General features: G+C 33.2%; 1 protein-coding gene across 1 annotated transcript; it reads right to left on the reverse strand.

Moving 5' to 3' along the window:
* Positions 1-2,897: 2,897 nt before the first annotated feature.
* LOC116428815 (uncharacterized) lies at positions 2,898-11,660 on the reverse strand. Its single transcript, XM_031980927.2, has 14 exons — positions 11,609-11,660; positions 10,740-10,915; positions 10,019-10,226; positions 9,595-9,774; positions 9,380-9,510; positions 8,674-8,899; positions 7,774-7,944; positions 6,360-6,499; positions 6,068-6,281; positions 5,807-5,989; positions 5,118-5,287; positions 3,892-4,117; positions 3,368-3,538; positions 2,898-3,293 (listed from the first exon to the last, which is right to left on the reverse strand). The coding sequence occupies exons 1-14, from the start codon at positions 11,658-11,660 to the stop codon at positions 3,151-3,153; spliced, it is 2,391 nt and encodes a 796-aa protein (XP_031836787.2). The 3' UTR covers positions 2,898-3,150.
* Positions 11,661-21,895: the final 10,235 nt, after the last annotated feature.

A 21,895-nucleotide genomic window follows, 5' to 3' on the forward strand; every position in this document is an offset into this window, starting at 1 on the left:
ACGGGTAATTATCTAACTGATCGAAACACCAAAGAGACACGATACTTCTCCAAGACTGTGTTCTTGCAGTCGATTGAGTTTTACGATTGATTAATGGATCACATAATCGGGTCACGTGTCCTCTTCACTGTTACAAATTTCAGGTTTATAGATTTTCGATTGTTATAATCAAAGAAAGAGACTTTAATCCATTGTTTTGTAAATTGTTTTGCAGTTGTGTTAGTTAATATCGTTTTGTCATCAACAATTTACAAGGAGAAAACAAGATTTTATTTTTGTTTTAAATATTATGATTGATGATTGTGATCTAGAGCATACTGAAATTTGAGACCATTGCCGTACGAATCCGTCGTTTATGTTTTGAAAAACGAAGTCATGAATAAACTATTCCTTTTTACAATTATGAGTATTCTCATTTTTCTGTCTACTAAAATATATAGCCACCACTAATATTTCCAAAAAGATAAAACCAGATAATTAAGAGAAAAAATATACATGTTGTAATAATAAAGTAAAATAATACGAAAATAAAAAGCAAATTACCAGTTCAAAATCATTGAACTTGGAAAGTAGATGTAAAGGAATAATGAAAAAGAAATTCCGCGTTTGAAATAACAGAATTACCTATCTCCGTGAAGTATTCAAAAACGTTTTGTTTAAAATATCCTCTTCTTAAAACGAGAGGAGTATCAGACGCGTAATACGAGCACCAAGCTCGTTAACACGAAATGTTGTTTCTTTTGACCGAAAGGAACAGCAAGGATATTACTTTCAGCCATTTAACGGCTGTTCTTTCTTTCTGCGATACTGCTAGGACAACAAAGCCTGGGAAGAATAACTTAGCTCTTTTATTATTCTCGCCTAGAGATTTATGAACATTTGCTCAGTAGAGAAAATGCCGGACATAATATACATGGCTTCATAAATTACCGTGGAAAGTACGGTTGGCAACGATAACCGTGGCCTTTGTTCGTTCGATCCGGTCGATTGATTCAGCAAATTGAAAAGACGTTAGCAATACCATCAACGGAAATCTCTATTGAGCTTCCTGCATTGGACGACGAATTCATCGATATCTTCGATTTCATCTGACTATTTTTATACTCCAAGTGTTTGTTCAAATGCTTCCAACTACATTCGATTTCTCCCTAATTATGAAATTAGATGTTATACTATTATCCCTAAATACAAGTAATCGAACGAGATTAAGGGAACGATCGTTGATGAAATTAATCGCGTATTGAACAGCGAAAATACCATCATATACGTATATTTCAACGAAATTGAATGAATTCATTGAAATGTCAATTGATTGAGAAAAAGATCTAATTTAAGGAAAAAATTATTTTTTTAGCCTCTTCTGTAACAAGAGAATGTTTTATTTATGATAAGTATATTAGAAATGTTTATTATTAAAGGTCACGTGATACTAATTTCAATACTTTAAATGTTATTAATATTACTTTATACGGATTGTCACAATAATAACTACAATAAACATTTTTATACAAACGTATAACTAAAACCATTAATCTACACAATTTGGAATTGCAAATGTCCGCAAAGGCATAATTGAATCTAACAAAGCATACAGAACAGACACGAAATTTTATGTAATCAGCACGTAATATATCAAAACAATATTAAGCTGAATCGTGATTGATTACTATGTGTTTTACAAAAGAAAATTTATTCACCGAAATGTCGTTTACTTTAATTTTGTACAAATGAATGTGGAAACTGTAATAATTTCAATCAGATTCGGTAACAAGTAGTACAAAGCAGCATCGGGCAGTGTAATTATAAATGGAACTAGTGTAACAATGATTTGAAGAGGATCGTATGCGTGATACCACCAAAATAACTGAAATTTCAATAGCCGAACCGACATAGCCGACATTAGAATAACGCCAGTATCGTCTAGGGACACTAGAATATCTGAAATATTCAACTTTACCGGTTTCGAGCTTGTATCGAAAGCCACCAGCCGGAAGTCACTTTACCTTCGCTTTAGTGTTCCCTGAAAATTAATAAAGTGATTCTGATTCGTCCTTAGTGATTGTGATTTTCCTCTTCTTCCTATGAAACAATAATAAACGTGCCATTGAATTCGTAACGGTTCAAATAGATTTTTGATATTTAAACACAATTGAAAGAAATGTAGAATTATTGTCATCGAACCTTTAATTGTTATATTTGGAAATATTGAAAATTCAGTACGAATAATATCGTAAAATAATTTATAGACAAATCATGCCACGTATTCGCTTGTATTATCATGTCATAGTAATTATTGGAAAATTGGGAGTTATTCAAATTGAAATTGTTAATATTATCGTAAGGTAAATTATAGTAAAAACCAAATAGATGATACAGAGATCGTTTCGATTATTTAATTGCGGTTCTGATATTATGGGTACCAAACATTCTGTTCATTTGTCTTGATATTATGTGTGTTTCAGAATATTAAAACATTGAATAGATTTTGAGTAAATTTTGAAAATAAGGAGTTGCAATTTCTACAGTGTCCTCTGTACATACAGTAATTTATCATGACATGTATTCACCAGTATCCCAGTATCGTGAAGCATTAATTCTGAAATGTTTAATTGATTTCATTTCACGTCAAAACTGAATGAAAATTTTAATACAACGGATGAATAACCTGCATATTGGGAATTTATTATTCTCGCGATGTAAATCTATTTTTGAAATAACTGAGAAAGCAAATAATTGAGATACACTTTATCTGAACTATTTACCCATTAACATTTTACTACATAGGTACATGTACAGGATGTTTTAGTAAGAATTTTCACTTGAATTTATTCGTTTAATGTTATAATTATACTTTTCTTGTAGGTGGAAGAATTTCGGAAATTTCAGGATCACCTTTATTTCTTTAAATGGAATTATATGGTTTTTATACATTACTCGATGCAACTGTTCATTGTTGTTGAAAAGATGTTAGTCTATACACGTCGAAAAATCATTAGTTTAGGAGATATTTCAACTTTAATTTTGTTGTATATTTATCAACTATAGCAACTCTCAATATGAAGATAAAAGAAATTAGAAAAAAAATTAAGATAGTAATGAGAGTAATGACAAATAGATAGAAATGAGAGTAATGACAGAGGAAGCTGTTTCCTATGTCGCCTTGTTTTTGGTCGAACAGAATCGTTTTGAAATCCGCCCCACGAGAATTACTATAACGACTACAATCACAATGCTTCCTGAAACATAAGCCGCAATTTCTTGACTTGGAGCATTTCTAGACTGGCATTTAAATTCTGAAACATTAACGAAATTGATCGCACTTACTGTGTACCGTGTAAAGCACTTTCGTTTGTTAAACTCAACTTACCATTTTTGTTAGAAACATCTGAATCAGTGTTGAACGCGATTAAAGCGACGTTGTTGAATGTTACTTGGAGATTTCGCTGTTCGATGACGGTTTCAAGGTCGCACCTTTGCATCCGTCTCGTGGGCGTGGAGAATAGTTCCAAATTAAATCTACCTTCATTGAATCTTGAGTCTAGATCAAAGTCATGTTATAGAAAACGATGTGTCAGAAACGATTCTTGTTCTATCACAAATAGAGAATATATTTAAAATGCTAACAAATTAACTCGTTAATGCATTTTTGTCCATTTTACGTAGTACTTTCTTTAACGCGAGTACGTTCCTGTTGCAGTCATGTAAATACATATATTTGTTAAATAAGTATCAAAACGTATTTTGCGATTATCTCGGAAACTAAGAAAACAGCGATACTTTAGTTACGAGAAAAAGTTGCTTAGAATTACGTCCCCGACAACATATCTAAAATTTAAAACAAATTGCTTATGAGACAAAATGAGTTGAAGTCATTGTCATTGGTGCTCTTACTTTCGGCGCTAGGGAAATTCTTCACATCCAAATAAAGGTCTACCAAAATCGAACGTAGGAAGAAATAATTATCGTCTCCCAAGAATCTCAACGTAACTCGATTCTGAGTATCGGCGTCAGCGTGATGATCTTCCGACCACACCAGCGTCATACTAGGATTTCTACAGTCGCATTTGCCCTCGGTTTCAACCTTCTCGCTGGGCACGTTCAGAATGGTTTCCTTTGTCTAAATTAACAGCAACGTGGCAATCATTGATATCACGACAAAGAATGGGTTGTATGCATAAAAACAGCAATAGTTTATAAGTATTAACCCTTTGCACTCGAGAATGTTTTTCTCAATAAATATTCATTATTTTCTAACGAAATGCCAATGATGTGACATACGTAAAGGACACGTGACTAACGTAAGGGAATATCTTGTTTAAATTAAGGAACAGATCTGTTCTATTTCGATGTACCATGTGTTGATATAATACATTATACAAAATTTAATATTGAATTTTCAATTTTATAATTTTACTGGCTCGAATCAAATGACGACTGCAAGGCGTCTATTGAGTGCAAAGGGTTAAGTATAAGTACAAGCAAATGCTAGATTTCATATGGATAATGTTTTACAAGCAAGTTCTACACAATGTATGTTAGGGAATCTTAAAACAAGTGAGAGGTATACGTGAAATTTCAATAGTGTATACTCGATGTTTTTAATAAATATTAAGTGTTATGCATACAAATTCTAACTATCTACTGAAAAATTCAGATAATCTTTAGTAAAAGGAAATACTTCTTTTTCCGTGTACAGCACAATAACATGGTAGGTCTGGGATAGTCCGATCACAAAGAGAGATCAGTGTTAACCCTTTGCACCCGGGAGTTGATGTTCATTCGCCATTCGGCCCGATTCAGCAAAATTATAAAGATTCGACATTCAATATTAAATTCTGTGTAGCCCGTTAAATAATTCTTATTCTTAACCAAAAATGGCATCGATGTTTCACATCAGAAAATGACAAATATATGTTATTACAGTGAACAAATGAGAAGAGATGCAAGCGGTTAATATTTTTCAATGAACTGAAGCGTAAGAAGATAAGATTAAATGAGTTGAAATACGCAAAACCATAATGAAATTGTAAATTTAATTTTAATGTTCTTAGAACTTCGTGCAAATGTAGTCCAACTATTCTAGACTTACTCAAAACAGTATTCCCATCTTTACTTACTGCAGAATCTTTGGTAGAATAACGTATTTTCAAGGAAATGGTCATGTTTGCCAAAATGCAAGCGGCATTCCTATCCGTGTATCTCACAACGTACATGTAGTCACTTTCAGAGGCATCAGGTGTAGTAATAGGAGGTTCAATGGTGGTCCCCTTTTCAGAACAAACATACTCTGAAACATTGAAATTTTCTATTAGTGTATTTAAATATCTACTTTAATGCTAACCGTACCGCAAACCGGTCAAATGACCGGATTTAAAATTCTACGTTTTCTTTCATTCATTTAACTTTACATTAATTCCTATATTGCCCGATTAATCAGTTTTGTAATTTTTGTCTTTCCTGTTGTTTCTACTTGCACTAAGAAGAGCTTATAATCGAACTTGTTCACTTTTATTTTATAGCCAATTATTTGACTGGTTACGGTAGGAATAGGTAATACAAAATGTTGGTACGGGTAGCGTTAACATAAAGACTGTCAATATTATCAAATAATTATAATATCAATTCTATGTATAAATGTATAGCTTATTTTTCTCGGTGATTCATCGAACAGATCAAATTTTCATTGGATCTACGAGACGCAAAAAGGTCAAGAAAGCAATTGCTGTAAATTGCTCATAGATCGCTAAAAAATTTTGACCTTTCCATTTTCGGTTTAGTAAGGTAATCGTTGATATAAAATGCTTGCCTAGATTCAAATTCATGTCTTCTTGTTCGTTGAATGGTACTAACGTAACGTTGCTTATAGTTACCATTGCATTTTCAATTTGTACCTCAGAATCATCCGTACATTGGTAAATCACGTTTTGCGGGGGACCGGCGAATATATTGAGATTGAACTTGGATGACAACCGGAACCGTGTCCCCATGTCTAAAACAGATCATGAAACGACATAATGAATCACGAAGATTAAAGGCTTCTGTCGCCGAAATGAATTGTAAATCTTACACGTGGCATTCGGGAAATTCTCCTTATCGAAATAAATATCAGCCTCGACAAAGTATACGGAGAATTGATCCGAGTTTCGCGATAGATAAAGTGCGAACTTGTTCGATTGTTGATTGCCTCCCGGTTCTACCCACGTCAGCACCATTTTGGACATGGAATGATCGCAGAAACCTTCGGCTTTAGCGTCGCTTGGCACGGTCAAGTTGGCAAATCCCTAGAAACGGAAACCCAATTTTGCCAAGTTTTCTTTTAATGTCAGTGCGTTGCAAAATTTCATATTTTAGATGCTCACGTAATCAGTTGCTATTGGGTATCGTATGCGCATGGAGATCGACATGTTCGCTAGAATGCACGGCACATCCTGTCCCTCAACTTTCACGACGTAATTGAAGTCTTTCTCGGTTATTTTATTCTGTGTCCTGCAATCGATAACTGAAAAATGGAGGTAATACTTTATCCTTGTATATTTTTTATCTTAGCGTAAATATATGATGTTCCCGAGTTCACTGTTGGTGTATTGCTTAAGCCCAGTGCACACGAGCGATTTGGGGAAAAAATTTGTTAAAAGAAGAGAATAAGGGAATAAGAGAAATTTACATTTTATTCTTGTAAACATCGTAGTCGCGACATTTTACCGCGGACCGATCGTGTACATTTAGCTTTAGTCTTTCGTAGCAAAAATTTCGAAATTTGAATCTTAGGAAACGTATTCTTTCAATGTTTACAAGAAATTATATAGAATCTATATTTATAATTGCTTTCAGTGGTATACTGGATCTTGCACAGAGACCTGTTTAACTATTCTTCTTACGTGCATTTATTTTCATATATAGGGTGTTTCTAAATTATTGCGCACAAATGATAGGACATATACAACTGACTAAACCGTGTAAAAATTCCTCAGTAAACATGGGTCCAAAACTCAATAGTTTCCGAGATAAAAATAGGCTTTGTTTAAAAAAGGATGTATTAGGACCGAATCAAGAACACTGAATTATCTCGGAAAATGTCAGTGTTACGAACAAATGCGTTAGACAAAGGATACAGGGTATGAAATACTACATATCACGGTGGGAGGTGTTTGACCGTGATGTGACCTTGAAACATCCCGGTAAGGTTATGTTACAATTCTTAAACAGAACTCTATGGTTTCTATTCCATATTTTTGAAACCGACATTCAAATGTTTCCAAACTATTGACATGAAATTTTTCGCATAAGCCGTTATTGAGATATCAGCATTCAAAGATGCCGGTTCGTCGGTAGTGGTGGTAGCCTTCTGCGTAAAAGAAAAGAGAGACAAACGCGTGAAAATGCGCAAGGCCAATGAAGTCAGAAAGCAATCAAATGGTTGTCTTTTCCCCACTCTGCCATGCCCCTTACACTATCCCATTCTTCATCAGCGGACATTTTTCAACCTCCGCAACCACCAGAGAACCCGGTGGTAATACCATGGACAGGGTAAACTGTGTTCCCCTAAATCTCTTCGATCTGGCCATACTGGTTTGAGATGATGATCGACCATCGAAGCGGATAGTTGACCGTACCGTACAGTTTATATTTCTTAAAGTCACAATTCACTTACGTGAAAAGACTACTTCTACTTCATAGAAAGTATTTCTCAACAGTATCAATGATATTTATGATAAAATTGTTCTTTTTAAAAAGTGGACCATCTTTTCCCGACTTACTCTAATATTGTTCTACCTTGCTTCGATGAAAAATCATCCCCGTCGTCGGTTGTTAGTAGAACGTCGCTTATCGTCAAGCCTACGTCACCTAAGCGTAAGGTGGTTCCAACTGGACAACTGTAAAGTCCGGTGCGGTGCTTCATAGGAAACAAATTGAATCTCCAGGTTCCCTCGCGTATTAACCTATCTGGAATAGTGTAGTGCACTGATTGAAAAAACCGCATAAAATCACATAACTTACCAGTAGAGCTACCAAATGAGTGAAAACAACTCATTCTCGAATGCTTTTTTTATAATTATTAAAAGAAAAACAGATGTTTATCTGAGAAATAATTGAAGAAGTTGATTAATTAACTCGCAAATTGAATTACATGTCAATTGAAATCCCAATAGATGTACTCTCAAAGATTCTATAGAAAATTTTAGCAACATCGATTTTATTGTCATGTACAGTCCCCAATCAAAAAATTAGGTTCACTATAGTTAATTAGTAATCGCCATAGTTCGTAACATTTGTTGCGGGAATCATAATGTTGAAAGCTCAAAGGTAATTTAATAATAATTTCTTTATTGTATTGTATTGTATTTCTTTATCGTAGTGTTAAGTAGATTAAGAGTTAAGCAAAAAAATATAGCTCGAGTTATAAAAAATGAATATGAGAAAACGACCAGAAAAAAATCAGATTACTGGATCTTCTCTAAGACGACATTAATGATGGCCCTACTTTTTTTTTATCAAAAACTGTAGTTCTACTGTTAAAGTCAAATGTTCACTTCGGAACAAAACTGTTGAAAGTTATGTACTTTCGAGAACATGCTTCGCAAGTAGATGTTGCGTTGAGTGTTTATGAGCATTGTCAAATTCATTACTCTCGAGGCAGCATGCGTCACTGTAAAATGTAGTCTAGAAACTTACCTTTTGCGTTGTTTAAAAATTCCTTCTCAAGAATGAGGTTTAGCTTCACGTCTCTAATGTAAAGAACAGCTTCTCTTGTTTCGAGAATAGAAAAATCTATTATGAAGGTATAATTCTCCTTATTCCACCATGTCAACATTAAACTGCCATATAGTTGAGAACGGCCTGAATTAAGGTATCCCGTTGATAAAGCATAGTTGTGGAACGGTATGGTCACCTTTTTGATCTGAAACAAAAGCACGCCAATACTAACAAAGCTTAACAAATGGCAGCATTAAGCTGCGCCCCGCCGAAGCATTTGCCATATGATATCATATCAGATTCACGATGAAAATTTTAAACTGTTAAATATCAGAACTTGGCTTGTTTTAAATACAAATGAAATACTGTTTCTAATATCAGTATTAACCAAACGTAGACGTAGAATAAGTATCAAATTCTGTTTCTTTTTTTTCTAATAAATTATCGACTATAAAGTAACTTTATTAAGCACAGTTGTGCAAGAAATCATATGACAAGGGATTAAGAATACAACTACTGCCAGTTGTTCTTGACAGTATTTTTTCCAAGTAGATGTTTTGCTAACTAACCCAGAGCAATATCAAATTCATCGTCGCTCACAAGGCAACACCCACTCGAGAACAACGCGTGATGATTTTGCTTTAAAATGATAAAACTGATTCTTTTAAGTGCTAATGATACATACCGAGTCATTCGTCATCACGTAAGAAACATCCATCGAGAACCTCATTTTTGTCAAGAATTTAATTGTACCTTTTAAATGCTCAATACTGTAAGGAAAAGCTTTTATTCTAGTTTGCTCTTTGCACGTGATCTCTGAAAGTTGTGGTCAGCTGCGTTGAGACGATTATTTATATATTATTTACATACTATATATTATTATTAACACCATTTAATTACCTTTCCGCGAAGAATAATCCTCCATAGTGTTGAACGCGATCAAGGAGAGGTCAATCATCGTTACGTTCACGTACTCGTTGACCTTGATCTTCGTCTCACCGAGACACGTGTGCCGACCATCATCCGTGCGAGCATTAAATAAACCGAGATCGTTTTCAGACTTCCTGTATAGTCGTGTATCTACGTCATTCATTTGTCAGTGACAAATTAATTCAATTCAAAAATTTTTAAATAATTATTAACACTAAGTTTACGAACAATGAATGGTTTAGTTTATTGTTCTTAGAAAAATGGATGTTCGTTCATTTAGATTTTGGAAATTATAAGTTTAAAAATAAACAATTCGGAAGGGTTAGGGAATTCTACCAATCAAAATCGATGTAAACATTTACCAAATAATGTTTAGAAAATTCAACAACTGTACCTGCGGCATCCGGGAAATTTTCCGGGTCCAAATAAATATCCACTACAACGGAGAAAAGTGAGAAATAGGTGTGATCGTTGAACAATACGAATTTTACCATGTTCTCCTCATTTTTCTTCCCCCAAGTGAAGGCTAATACGGTTGCAGTAGACGCGCAATCGCCAGTAACTTCGGCGTCGCGTGGAATTTGTAGTTTCCTTGTTGCTATCTGTTAGCATAAATTGTTATTCGTATGTAATCAAAAGCCATGTAAATCTGTACAAAGCGTTCACGAAATCGTGGTACAATCCTGGAGAAAACTAGTCTATATAAAAAGCTGAATAGAAAATGTGGAATAACGTTTTCTCTTATGACAGAAATCTTTAAGATCGACGTATTCAAGATAAACGCCTAACTAAATAGGAATCGGTAAATATGTCTGTTCGTAATTTGCGTAATTTCTACGTCTCGTAAACACTAACGCTGTAGTTGCAACATTGTAAAATGCAATTCCGTTGCCAACGAGAATTGCATAAATTACATGAAACGTGAAATTAAAAATGTAGTAAATATGAAGCACTGTATTTTCCAATTTGTATGGCATTTAGTTACTACTCGGTGGCAATACTACTAATGACCTACTATCAATGTTAAGTTAACATTGAATTGTCAAGAAGAACGTATTCGAGCAAGGCCATCTAAACGTTGATCATTGCTTAAAATTTAAACGGAATTTCTGTACCTCGTTGTTTTTCGTATTGTAGCCCAAGTCAAGGGTGATAGACATATTAGCCAGAGTGCATGGTATGTTCGTTCTCTTGTCCACGATTGCATACCTGAACTGTAACATCGGTTTCTCTTCCTCCGCCGTCGCTACCGTCGCGTAACTGTTAAACTTTTCATTCCCGTAACAGGAGACTAAAGGATCAAAAAGACGAAATACGTTCAACATTTTGATTTCTTAATGATTTCTTGTATAGATTTAACCCCTTGTCCTATGATTCTTTCACAGCTGTACTTCGTGAAACTACAGATTTTATCGTTGATAAGTGTTCAAAGTTTCCGAGTGTAAATCGTGTTCATTAGGAACAATTTGCCAACGTTCTGCTAGCATTGCTACTGGCATCATTAAGAGTCTGAAGACTGATTGATACTGATACCTCACTCATACCTTATCATAGTATTCCTGACTGTGAAAGCCTCAAACAATTCGAACTGCATTATTAGCAATTTATTAGAAAAAGAAAAAAGTTTGATACTTATACTATGCCCACATTTATTCGAAAGGTTAACGACGATAATAGAAAAGTAATGTTCAATTTACACTAAAAACAAGTGAATAAGGTTTAGATTTGTAGAATTCGGTTTAAAATTTTTATCACGAATGTGACACGATAGTATAGGACAAGGGATTAAAAATTACTGGTCTTGGTGACATTTAGTATAAACTGAATTTTGTTGAATCTATAAGGTGGAGGAAGGTTAAAGCAGCAATGACTGTGAAGAATCTTAACCTTTCAGTTTCAGTTTCATTAGGAATAGTGCTTCGATTGCACGAATAATTTGATGAACGTTTATGATACACTTGCATCGGAGACACTGTGTACTCACCCGCAGCTGCTACAACTGCCAACGCTAGAAAATGTGCGTGCCTTCGATCCATATTTGATCCAAAGGAACGTGTCCTCTTCCACAAGCGTGACAGTTTTAATTAGTATTATCAATTATATTGGTAGATGCTCTACCCTAGTGAAAAAAATTTACAAAAATGACGGAAAAAGTATATCGCAGACGGTATAAGTGCGAAAGATTACGTACTCGCTCCTCTTTTTCGTCATACGAGATAACGTGTTATCAATCGATTTAGATTGATTAGCATCTTTTTAGCCATTTCATATTAGTAACTTGATAATCTATCGCTCGATCCACATGCATCACGTAATAGAATGAAAATTGTTCCATTATAACCTGTTTTTCCTTTTTTTTTTGTTAGATTTGAATGATTCATGTGTACGAATAGATATATACATCGCAATATCAAATCACAACAATATATAGTAAATACTTATGATATTAATTCATTTGAATTTCTCAAGCTAAATTTTCAGCGAGGAATAATTATGAATAATCGATTTGTGAATGATACAGTGAACTTTTAATACACTATAGCGCTCGAAAATCGACCAGAATTAAATATTGTAACATGATCCGACTATTGTCGAACTCGACTATATCAATATTTCTTTCTTTTCTAGTCGCAGTCCTTTTTTATATCCGCAACCCTTGAAATCATCGTTCCTGATTTTATTTATTGAATTTATATATTTATGACCGATGTAGCGGTCATTAGTTGAATGTCGGCTTATAGAAAGTACATTCTTTAATACTAAAACTACCGAATAGTTAAATTGACTTTTTGAAATTCCTTTATAGAAACTCCAAGAGTGCATCCATTGAGACTTGATTTGCAATTTGAGAAATTGATTTACAATTCAGTTTTCGTATTGCTAAATCAATTTCTTTAATCAGTTTTCAAAGAAACATCTGTTATCTTTTTAATAATTGCAAAAAGAAGACACCAGGAATGGGTCATTTTGACTCATCTGGTAGCTTTAGTGTTAATAGATGTTCCGTCCTAAAATCCTTAAACTAAAAGGTCTAGCATTCTACCTATTCAACTTATTCTACCTATCTTCCAAATCCATCGCCAATGGACACCATTTTCAAAAACTTCCACGTCCACTATTTCTCACTTCAGCTGTTTCCCACTCATTTTCCACGTTTGTACAGATCACACCTACAAATCAAATCTTTCTTAATGGCCCTATATAGGCTGCAATATGCGGCGACGCAAGCAGTGACTACCCAATAGTTTCACAATGTAAGTTTAGGCGTGTCTAGGGCAGAATCAGTGAATCGGTGGTAGCGGTAACTGGCATCAATGCCGAAGTCAGACTCTTACATTAGTTGGCAAAGGAAAGACGGTTTAAAATAGAAGAAGACGAACAATTTCCGAAAATCTGTCGTCACTGCTGCTGTCGTAAAACCATTTCGACTACGTGCTTTTTTACATATACAAAAAAATGTTTTCCGTCGCAGCACAATGACACGGTACTTTAAACGTGCGCCCCGTTTTTTATCTCCAAAGGTTAATGATAAAAATTGGCCAATTTTGAACCTGGCTACCAATAAAAATTTGAAAAGCTTTTTGAAAAGCTTTTATTAATCCCTTGCGGACGAAGATTCTTTGAAATATATAAATCCTTTAGTAGGTGAAACTAAATTATATATCAATTTGTTAAATAATAGAAAAAGGAAACTACGTGCCGATCACTTAGTACTTGAGTAATTAAATCATTTGTTTGTGACTTAGTCTTCCAAATATGAGAATATCATTTCGCCAAAATATCGACATTCGGCCGCAAAGGGTTAATAAAGTTTCTTCGCATCTCTAAAAACAATGAAGATATCTAAATACTAATTCTTATGAGAGCATTTTGTACGTTGAAATATCAATACCTAAATTACTTAAGTAATTTATTATTATTACGGTTTCGTACGGGTTTGATTTTATGCAAGGCGCGGAAGGCGCTGAGCATTAGGGGCGGTAAGCTGAGGCCTGACCGGCAGACCCTTACGGCGGCCAAATTTGCTTTTAGCTCCGTTAAAAATGTTCATATCCACTCCTTTATAAATGTCTTATTCGTTATAAACTTCTACCCCTTCCAATCATCAAGGAAAGGGTGACTCTTGTCGTTATTAAAGGTACAAGAACGCCGGTGGGACGAGTCCAGGAAAAACAACTATCGGAGACACATAGAGTTCAACTACCATAACTATTGGAGACACATAGAGTCTGAGTAAGACTGCGGTTAGCGGAAGACATTTCGGATCGTATACCTTTCGGGCTCCACTCGGAATTGTAATTCTTCGTACGCGCGGTTTACGGTAACCGTCGACTAAAATAAATTTAATAGACAAACTGCTTGCTCCTTTTGTCCTTCCCACACGGAAGGATGCCCTTCGAGTGTACTCGGAGGAATTTTGCTCGGCATACTGATGTGAAAACTCGCCAAGAGCTCGATGTATTTTCAATAATCCACCACGCGCCTCAATAATTATGAATATAATAAAAGAATAAATTTTTATTCAGAAGTACGTAAAACAATATTTAATTATATTTTTAATACATTCAGACTTGATTAATTAATTTAATATCATATAACAATGTATTTATACTTTTTGGATATTCTAACATTAACAATGCTTCTTTATAACATTTCAACAGAATTATAAACATTTAACAATTTATAAATATTCCAAAACAGTAAATAAATTAAAGATTAAACAACAGTATTATATTCTTTATTCGTAAGAAAAATTGAAATTTCAAAGGAAAAATGAATTTACATCGGGTTTATAGTAAACATTTCATATCTAGAAAGGAACTACGATTACAGTGTTTAGTAATTTAAAGAATATCGTTCTATACTTCTCCTCACAATTAACATGTTTCACTACCTTTAATCTCGTCACTAGCCATTGCCATAAACCGAAAACAAAACATTCAAATCTTACTCCGTCGAAATTCATCCGTTTTCAAAAATACGATTGCCAAAGAACATTCACCGCAGAAATCGCGCAACTGTTCGCCGCAGCGCGTCGAACAGTGCAAAACAAACCGGAAATTCAATAACAAGCCGGTGCTCTTATTTTCCGCCGCCCTATCGACCATCAATAATTCATCGGTCGCAATCAAATTCCCATCGGGAACCGTGGAGTTTTTCATCGGGCCGCATACGCGCAGTCGCGTTGCTGAAAATTCTGCGGAATTAGAGAGGTGAAAAGAAGTGGGCAGGAGGTGGGATGATGGAGGTAGATAAGCGACATCAAGAAATTTTGTCGTACGGAATATATTTCTCGGAGGTAGTGTAATTCCGTGACCGGACATCCAGACTTCCTGTTCGCCTTTGTGCGAACAGCCATCGACGAACCTGTGCGAGCGACATCGACGGTGGCGTGCCAAAGGTGAAACGCCAGAGATATCCTCCTTTTTGCGCGACTCCTAGGGGCTTTCTACTTCATCATCGGCTTTCCGGAGCTGGTCACCATTGCCAACGATGGGTACAGAGAAAATTTTTTCTGCTACCGGTGGCCCGTTTGACGTCGCGCTGATAAGCAGCTGAAAAGTGAAATAATATTAATCCTTTAACGACGTTTGAACTTATCATGAGAAAATGACTAATTTTTGCGAAGTGACAAATGCACTCGTGAGAAAATGACCAATTTTTGCATAATAATGAGTATACTCGTCAGGTGAAGGAATTAATTACTTTTAGCTACACTTATTGAAATTTTTGTAACACTTGCAAGACTTTTGTTAGAAGAAATTGATTAATTGGGCAATAACTTTATCCATCGTGTAAGAAAATATTGTTATGTGCGACGAAAATAAAATGACGTTGCAGTAACATGAGCCATTTCTTGTGAAAAATGCTTGTAATACTTGTTTATGATGCTTAATATACTTGTCAAACATCATTAAACAGTTAAGTGTTTTTCTGAGAGACGTTGAACGACACGCGATAAGTAATGAATCTATTGATTCTAATGGTAATCATTTATTAATTCGTTTTTACTTATTTATTCATTTATTCATTCATTTATTTATATTAATATTGGCGCGTTAACTGTAGAATCATGAGCGATCACTTACATATTTAAATTACATAGTAAGTACATAGTTAATCAATGTAAATTACAATAATAACACATTATATTAATAATGGATTATGGTGGAAAACATATTACTGAAATGCTATATAACAAATCTATATTTGATACTATAAGATATTTAAATATTCGCTCTCTTTAAAAAACTTTAAAACCTTTGTATCTTCTTATTATGGTTTAAATTCTAAACCTTCATGAATATTGCACTAATTTATTATGGTTATTAATTCATTACACGAATAAAAAAAAGAAAAATTGTTTCAATTCTTAATCAATTCAGCTGACAAAATTATTTTTAAACTATTCTTGTGATTTTCGTAATATTGAATGACAGAAATTTCGTTTCAAAACGCTGGTGAAATTTCAACACACAATTAGACGGGGAGGTAATATCAACGGTAAAGGTAATGAAGACGAATGTCCATTAGGCCACGCATGGTATTCTGAACGTTGTGTCCTTAAATTTATTAGCGTAGTGCGTGATGATCTATGGCACATATCTTCTATTTGGAATTTTCATATCGCGTACTGATATTAAACAAGTTACCCTACTAATAATGTACAAAATAGATGAGACACAATTACAAGAAACATGGAATATTCGTTTATTTTCATCAATTCAAAGTTTACACATGTTTACAATAAAACGTAATAAAATAAATTAGAAATAAACTGATTCTAAGTTTTTTACATGCAATTCAAGTTATTCGTAGATATTAGCTAGCAGTTTCCTATTCATTTTACTCTGCAGAAAAAAAGTTTCTCAAGACAAAAGTCGTAGATTGTCGCAGATGAAATCTATTTGTTTATTTAGTTAAAGGTTTAATATAACATGTAAATAATATTTTATCCTAAACCTTATAGGCACATTAACATGTCATTTTAAGTTCAAAAGAGATATTTGCATTAGAACATTGCAATTAGTAATATATTTAATGTTTTAATTTATATAATAAATTTCAATATTGAGTACATAAATATTAAAAAAAAGAACTTTAACACGTTAAATGCTACGTCAGTCACTGATGATTGACGCTTCTGAGTTACTTGACAAAAATTACAATATGCAAGATGACTGCTGTCGACTAAAAACATTTTATAACATAAATAAGTTAACAATAGCGTAATGTAAGAATTCTGATGGCAAATAATTAATAAGTGTTCCTATTTACCTTTGCTACAAAGGAACAAATCGTGTATAAAATGTTCAACATTCTCGTGACGTTTAATGTGTTAAAGAAGTTATCAGAGTACTCCAAATATAACTATCAAAAAGTGAGTAATTCTCAACACGAAAATACAGAATTGTCGTTTTCCAACTTCTATGTCCAACATTTCTTAAAATTTAAAGGAATTTATTAAAACATTATATTGAGTTTATGATCTCTAAAATCACATTTCAGTGCAAAATATGCGTAGAGGAAAAGATGATGATGGGATCCCCCCCTGTGATTTTCCATATTATGACAAAGACATTTAGTATCTAACTGAATGTTTATCTGATTAGTAGATTTATAAACTCATACATAAGTTGCTGCAAAAGTATAAGAAAAGTCACAAATAAGTTTGAACTAATGGTTTTATTCTTGTTCAAAATATTTTCCTGTAACGTCAATACATTTTCCATTGTGTTGTGTCAACACCTTCTAACCTTAAAAATGCGAAGTTTCACGAAAATAACATAATGTTAGAAATTAGGGATTCTCGATGACCACTTGATTCAATACATACAAAACTATAAAATTTAACATTTATTAAGTTCTGTATAATGTATCAATATGCGAAATATTGAAGCAGAAAAAGCTTTTCTTCTTTATCTTGTATGATTTCTTGTTAAGTTACTTGGAAAAGATGCTGTCTATATCTGATCAGAAAATGTTGAATATTTCTAATGAAATACTTTTGGAGTGCAGAGAGTTAATATTCAGACAAATGACTTTTTTCGCTTTTGAACCACTCTGCGTCGTAGCGACTGATTCCTTCGATACGCGGCTCATCTTGGGCAGTAAGCTCTTCGTCTCCAAACGTTTCCGAAACCGTCCCAGAAAATGATAATCCGGAACAGGCAGGAATGCCTCTATTTGCGAGGTTCGTACACGGGAACGACGAACCGCGCGATCCAAGATTATTCCAGTCGACGCGATGGGGTGAGCAACGGGACTTCGTGACTCTAAACTTCTCCCCTGATAACGACGGCCACGAACTTCCCAGGAATTTTATCGCTGTTCGATTGAATTTTCCTTTCATCCGTGAAAGCTTCTGGGTAATCTAGATCTGCTTAATCGATTACGTATTGATTGATCCTTTCCGACGCAAATAGTTGATTCCTGGGTATGACATTGATTCTTACCTTTCTAAAAACACTATTTTCATCACGGATCAATTTTTTACAAGTGTTTAAAGATTCTTTGAAATGTTTCTGTATATTTTTTACGGTAGCGCAAATGTTATGCATATTTGTGCATTGTGTAAGGCCAAAATTGAATTATTATTAATTTTTATTAAGTAATCAATATTATACATATATATTACATATTTCTATAGTAATAATATGCATATTATTATACCTAATGTTCTATTATTAAGAGTTTATTGTCCGAGCAGTAACAATTTGTTTTCGTATTCCTCAGACATAAATTACATTGAAAATGTCTGGAGTTTACTGAAAACTTTTGGGTACGCATCACCTATCCCCTATAGTAACAGATTTAAACGCAAAAATTGTTGAAATTTGACAAAACCATACCAAAGTGAATGACATGGTCACCAAATGCATACGCAGTATGTTGGAAAGGATGAATGGTATAATAAAAGCAAAGAGAGGAAACACAGATGATTAATATTTATTTATTTAATATATATGTATATAACTTAATTGTTAATAAGAATTATTATTAAATTGCATTTTTTAACCTTCTAATTCCCGATTATCGCGAAAAATATTGAAAACTATGTGTACCCCTAATTTTTTGATCAGGGACTGTAATACCAACATTATTTTGTTAGTTAATAATTGTATGTAATATTATTAAGCATGAAAATATCATACATAGGATATTAAAACAAAAATAATTGAGTAATTTAACCAAAATATAGAATTTCTTAAAAGTATTGCATTCATTGTATTGTACTCAATATTTGCATTTAATATTTTTTACAATATGTTATTATATTTATGACCTGTAGTGAAAATTTGCGAAATGTTCTGGAACAACATATAGTGATCGATTTGGTCGTTTTAAACAGCCAAAAGTGAATTTCAAAAATTTTGCCTAAACTGTAAAATTTTTGCTCCTCGAGATAGTCGAATGTACAAGCAATAAGATATCAATTGTTTTTTTTTCATTCGTGTACTCATAAACTCGTGTGCTTTGTTGAAAGTTGGGAGTTTTCATTGCGCAAGATTTGTTCTTCTAATTCTTCGAAGCATTTTTATGTGTTTCAAAGAAGTTATGTATACTTTTTTCCAAAATAGAAGTTTCTCAGATAAATATATACTGTACTTTTGATAGTACGTCATTTATTTATTATGTATCTTTGTGGTGTTATTTATATTTAACCGAGATTTATAATTAATGATATTTCTTACAATTGTAATATTTTATGTTAATAATCTTGTTCTTCTGTTCTGTGAGATTCAGTCTTCTTTCAAGCACTATCACATTTGACAAAGGTTTATGCTTATTGTGCAGAAACAATTTTTTGCTCATGTTTGCTCTTTTTGTTTTTAGAGCATTTTTTTCTAAAGCGTGACACGAAGTGTTTGAACGTCCGGTCGCGACTGTGTATACTCGTATAGTTAATATTTATTAACCTATTATATGTTATATAATTGATTGTAATCATATATTATTATCTATTGTGTTGTTATTATTTATTATATGCTATGTAATGTAACCCATTCTATATAAATTAATGATATCTATTGTTTATTTAATTATTATATACTTTATAATTGATTATAATTATATCTTATTATCGAAAAAATTCTATACATTTAAGTATTTTTAATTTGGGCCGGCTAAAACGGCCAAATTGGCTACTGTGCGACATAAGTTTGAATGATTATGCAAACAAATTAGAAACAACCTATGTAAACAACCTATGTAATTAAATGTAATTTTTTCGAGCTGTGGCTCACTGTATTGAAGATAATTTTATGTTAAGAATGGAAATAATTAATTTAATTTTATGTTCTAAATTAATTACACATTACGGTAGAATTATTGCAGCTTTTTGACCTTGTAATAAAATACTTTTTGTAGCAGATCTGTCCTTGTTGTCCTAATAATACGCTTACACTATGGTTTCCGCAAACTTCATGGTTCTGGAAGGCGAACTCTGTTGAATCTCAGACACTTTGAAAGAGACACCCGCTTCGAGTGTGACTTGCGAGGTGGAACAGTTCCTTCGACAATAATTAGAGACGCCAAACATAGCAGATGTACCTCTTGCATAATCACTTTGACAGTGATATAATAACTTTAACTAACACACCAGATTTTAAACCAAACTGAATTGTCTGTAGTTCAAAATCAATGCCAATATATTTTCTTTTTATTTCAAATTCCTATGTAGTTTTTATTTTACCTCGATGAACATATGGTAAATTGAACATGTCAAGATTACTTGATATGCAGCCCAGGGCCCTACAAGTTAAGGGGTTAAGTTCGATGACTGATGGTTTACGATTTTTTTTTATATTCTTCATTATTTCTTTCATTTATTTTTATGTAAAACTGTAAGGCATATATTATAACACTTTTTACAAGCACTGATATTATCAGCGTTTACTGACTCCAATATTTAAAAAGTAAATGTTACAAGTAAAAACTTTGTGAAACACGAGATTTCAGTTTAGAATTGAATTTAGAATCAAAATCTTCTGAGTCAATTCAAGTTTTGTGATACTTGTAATAGGATTATCAGATCAAAAACAAACAATCAAGCAATAGGATTTTCAGATTTAAAATATATCAGGGAACTTTAAACTTGAAATATTTGTTACAGACAAATTCGGCTGCCGTTATCGAAATGCTACTTCTTCTCCGATTTCGAGACTGTCGATTATATGTATACGAAAAGGTTTTGTTCAAAATGTAAATTTTTACAACGTATCGAAAAATCATCTAAATCGTTGAATACAGTAGCACTTCAATAACATCGCCCAAATTCAGACTTATCATATATGATATGGTTAAATCTGGATTAGTTAAACGCAATATAATGAAAACTGATATCACACACATAAAACGATACATACGAAACTGAATAGTATCGTGAAATTTGAAGCGAACTAAACCGGATCTTGTAAAACCCAATATAGACAAACTTGAACTGATAAGCAAGTACCGTTGATAGGTTCCTCTGACAGCTAATCCATTTTAGCCAAGGAATGACCAAGACGTAAAATTCCTTGCGGTGAGAGGAGTTAAACTTTCGACTCTTGAAATCCTATTTTTTCGAAAACCTAATTGAATACCACTTTCGGTGATGTCTTTAATCGTACTTTTATCATATAGAGATATTAGCAGAGGACTCGATAGCCTAACAGATGACTGTCACTTGTCTTGAATTTTTTGAAATTTCAAATTATTGTGAAAAAGGATGGTTTTAATATCAAAGATTATGAAGAATAGGAATATTTTTGTAAAGATAAATGTAACACATAGAGAAGAAGCACATACACAGAAGAAACAAGTATATTGATTCAAATTCAAGTATCTTATAGAAATGACACTATAAAAAAGTGCTCCTTGCCTAGAAAATACTTTAAGATGAATTTTCCCGATATTTCGTAATCAAACAAGACAGGACGTTTTCTTGTAACAGTCATTTAAATTATTTCTAATTCAAATTAGTAACTCAGAAGAGCTTTTTAATTTAAAGATGTACATTCGACTATGCTAATAACAACATCGTTGGAATTTCATTATCAACGATAGATCTCTATATCCACTTAAGACTTAAGCGTACTTCTTCTGCACTTAATTATAAACATAGTCCACCATGAACTTAGCTTAATTTTTCAGCTACAGACGTAATAAATAGACAATTCATTTTCAAACACAATATTTATTTAGTATCATCTATAAAACAATCAATTATCATGGTTTTTACACAAAAGCTATTGCATGTTGTCATCCACGGATCACCTAATAAAAA

The sequence above is a fragment of the Nomia melanderi genome, chromosome 10 (assembly GCF_051020985.1).
Source record: "Nomia melanderi isolate GNS246 chromosome 10, iyNomMela1, whole genome shotgun sequence".
NCBI classification, from domain to species: Eukaryota; Metazoa; Arthropoda; class Insecta; order Hymenoptera; family Halictidae; genus Nomia; species Nomia melanderi.

Coding starts and splice junctions, on each gene's coding strand:
- LOC116428815 (XM_031980927.2), bottom strand. CDS start 11,660: ATGGATCGAAGGCACGCACATTTTCTAGCGTTGGCAGTTGTAGCAGCT. Junction 10,916..11,608: donor GGCAGTTGTAGCAGCTGCGG/GTGAGTACACAG, acceptor TTGATCCTTTAG/TCTCCTGTTACGGGAATGAA. Junction 9,775..10,018: donor AAATTTCCCGGATGCCGCAG/GTACAGTTGTTG, acceptor TGAATGACGTAG/ATACACGACTATACAGGAAG.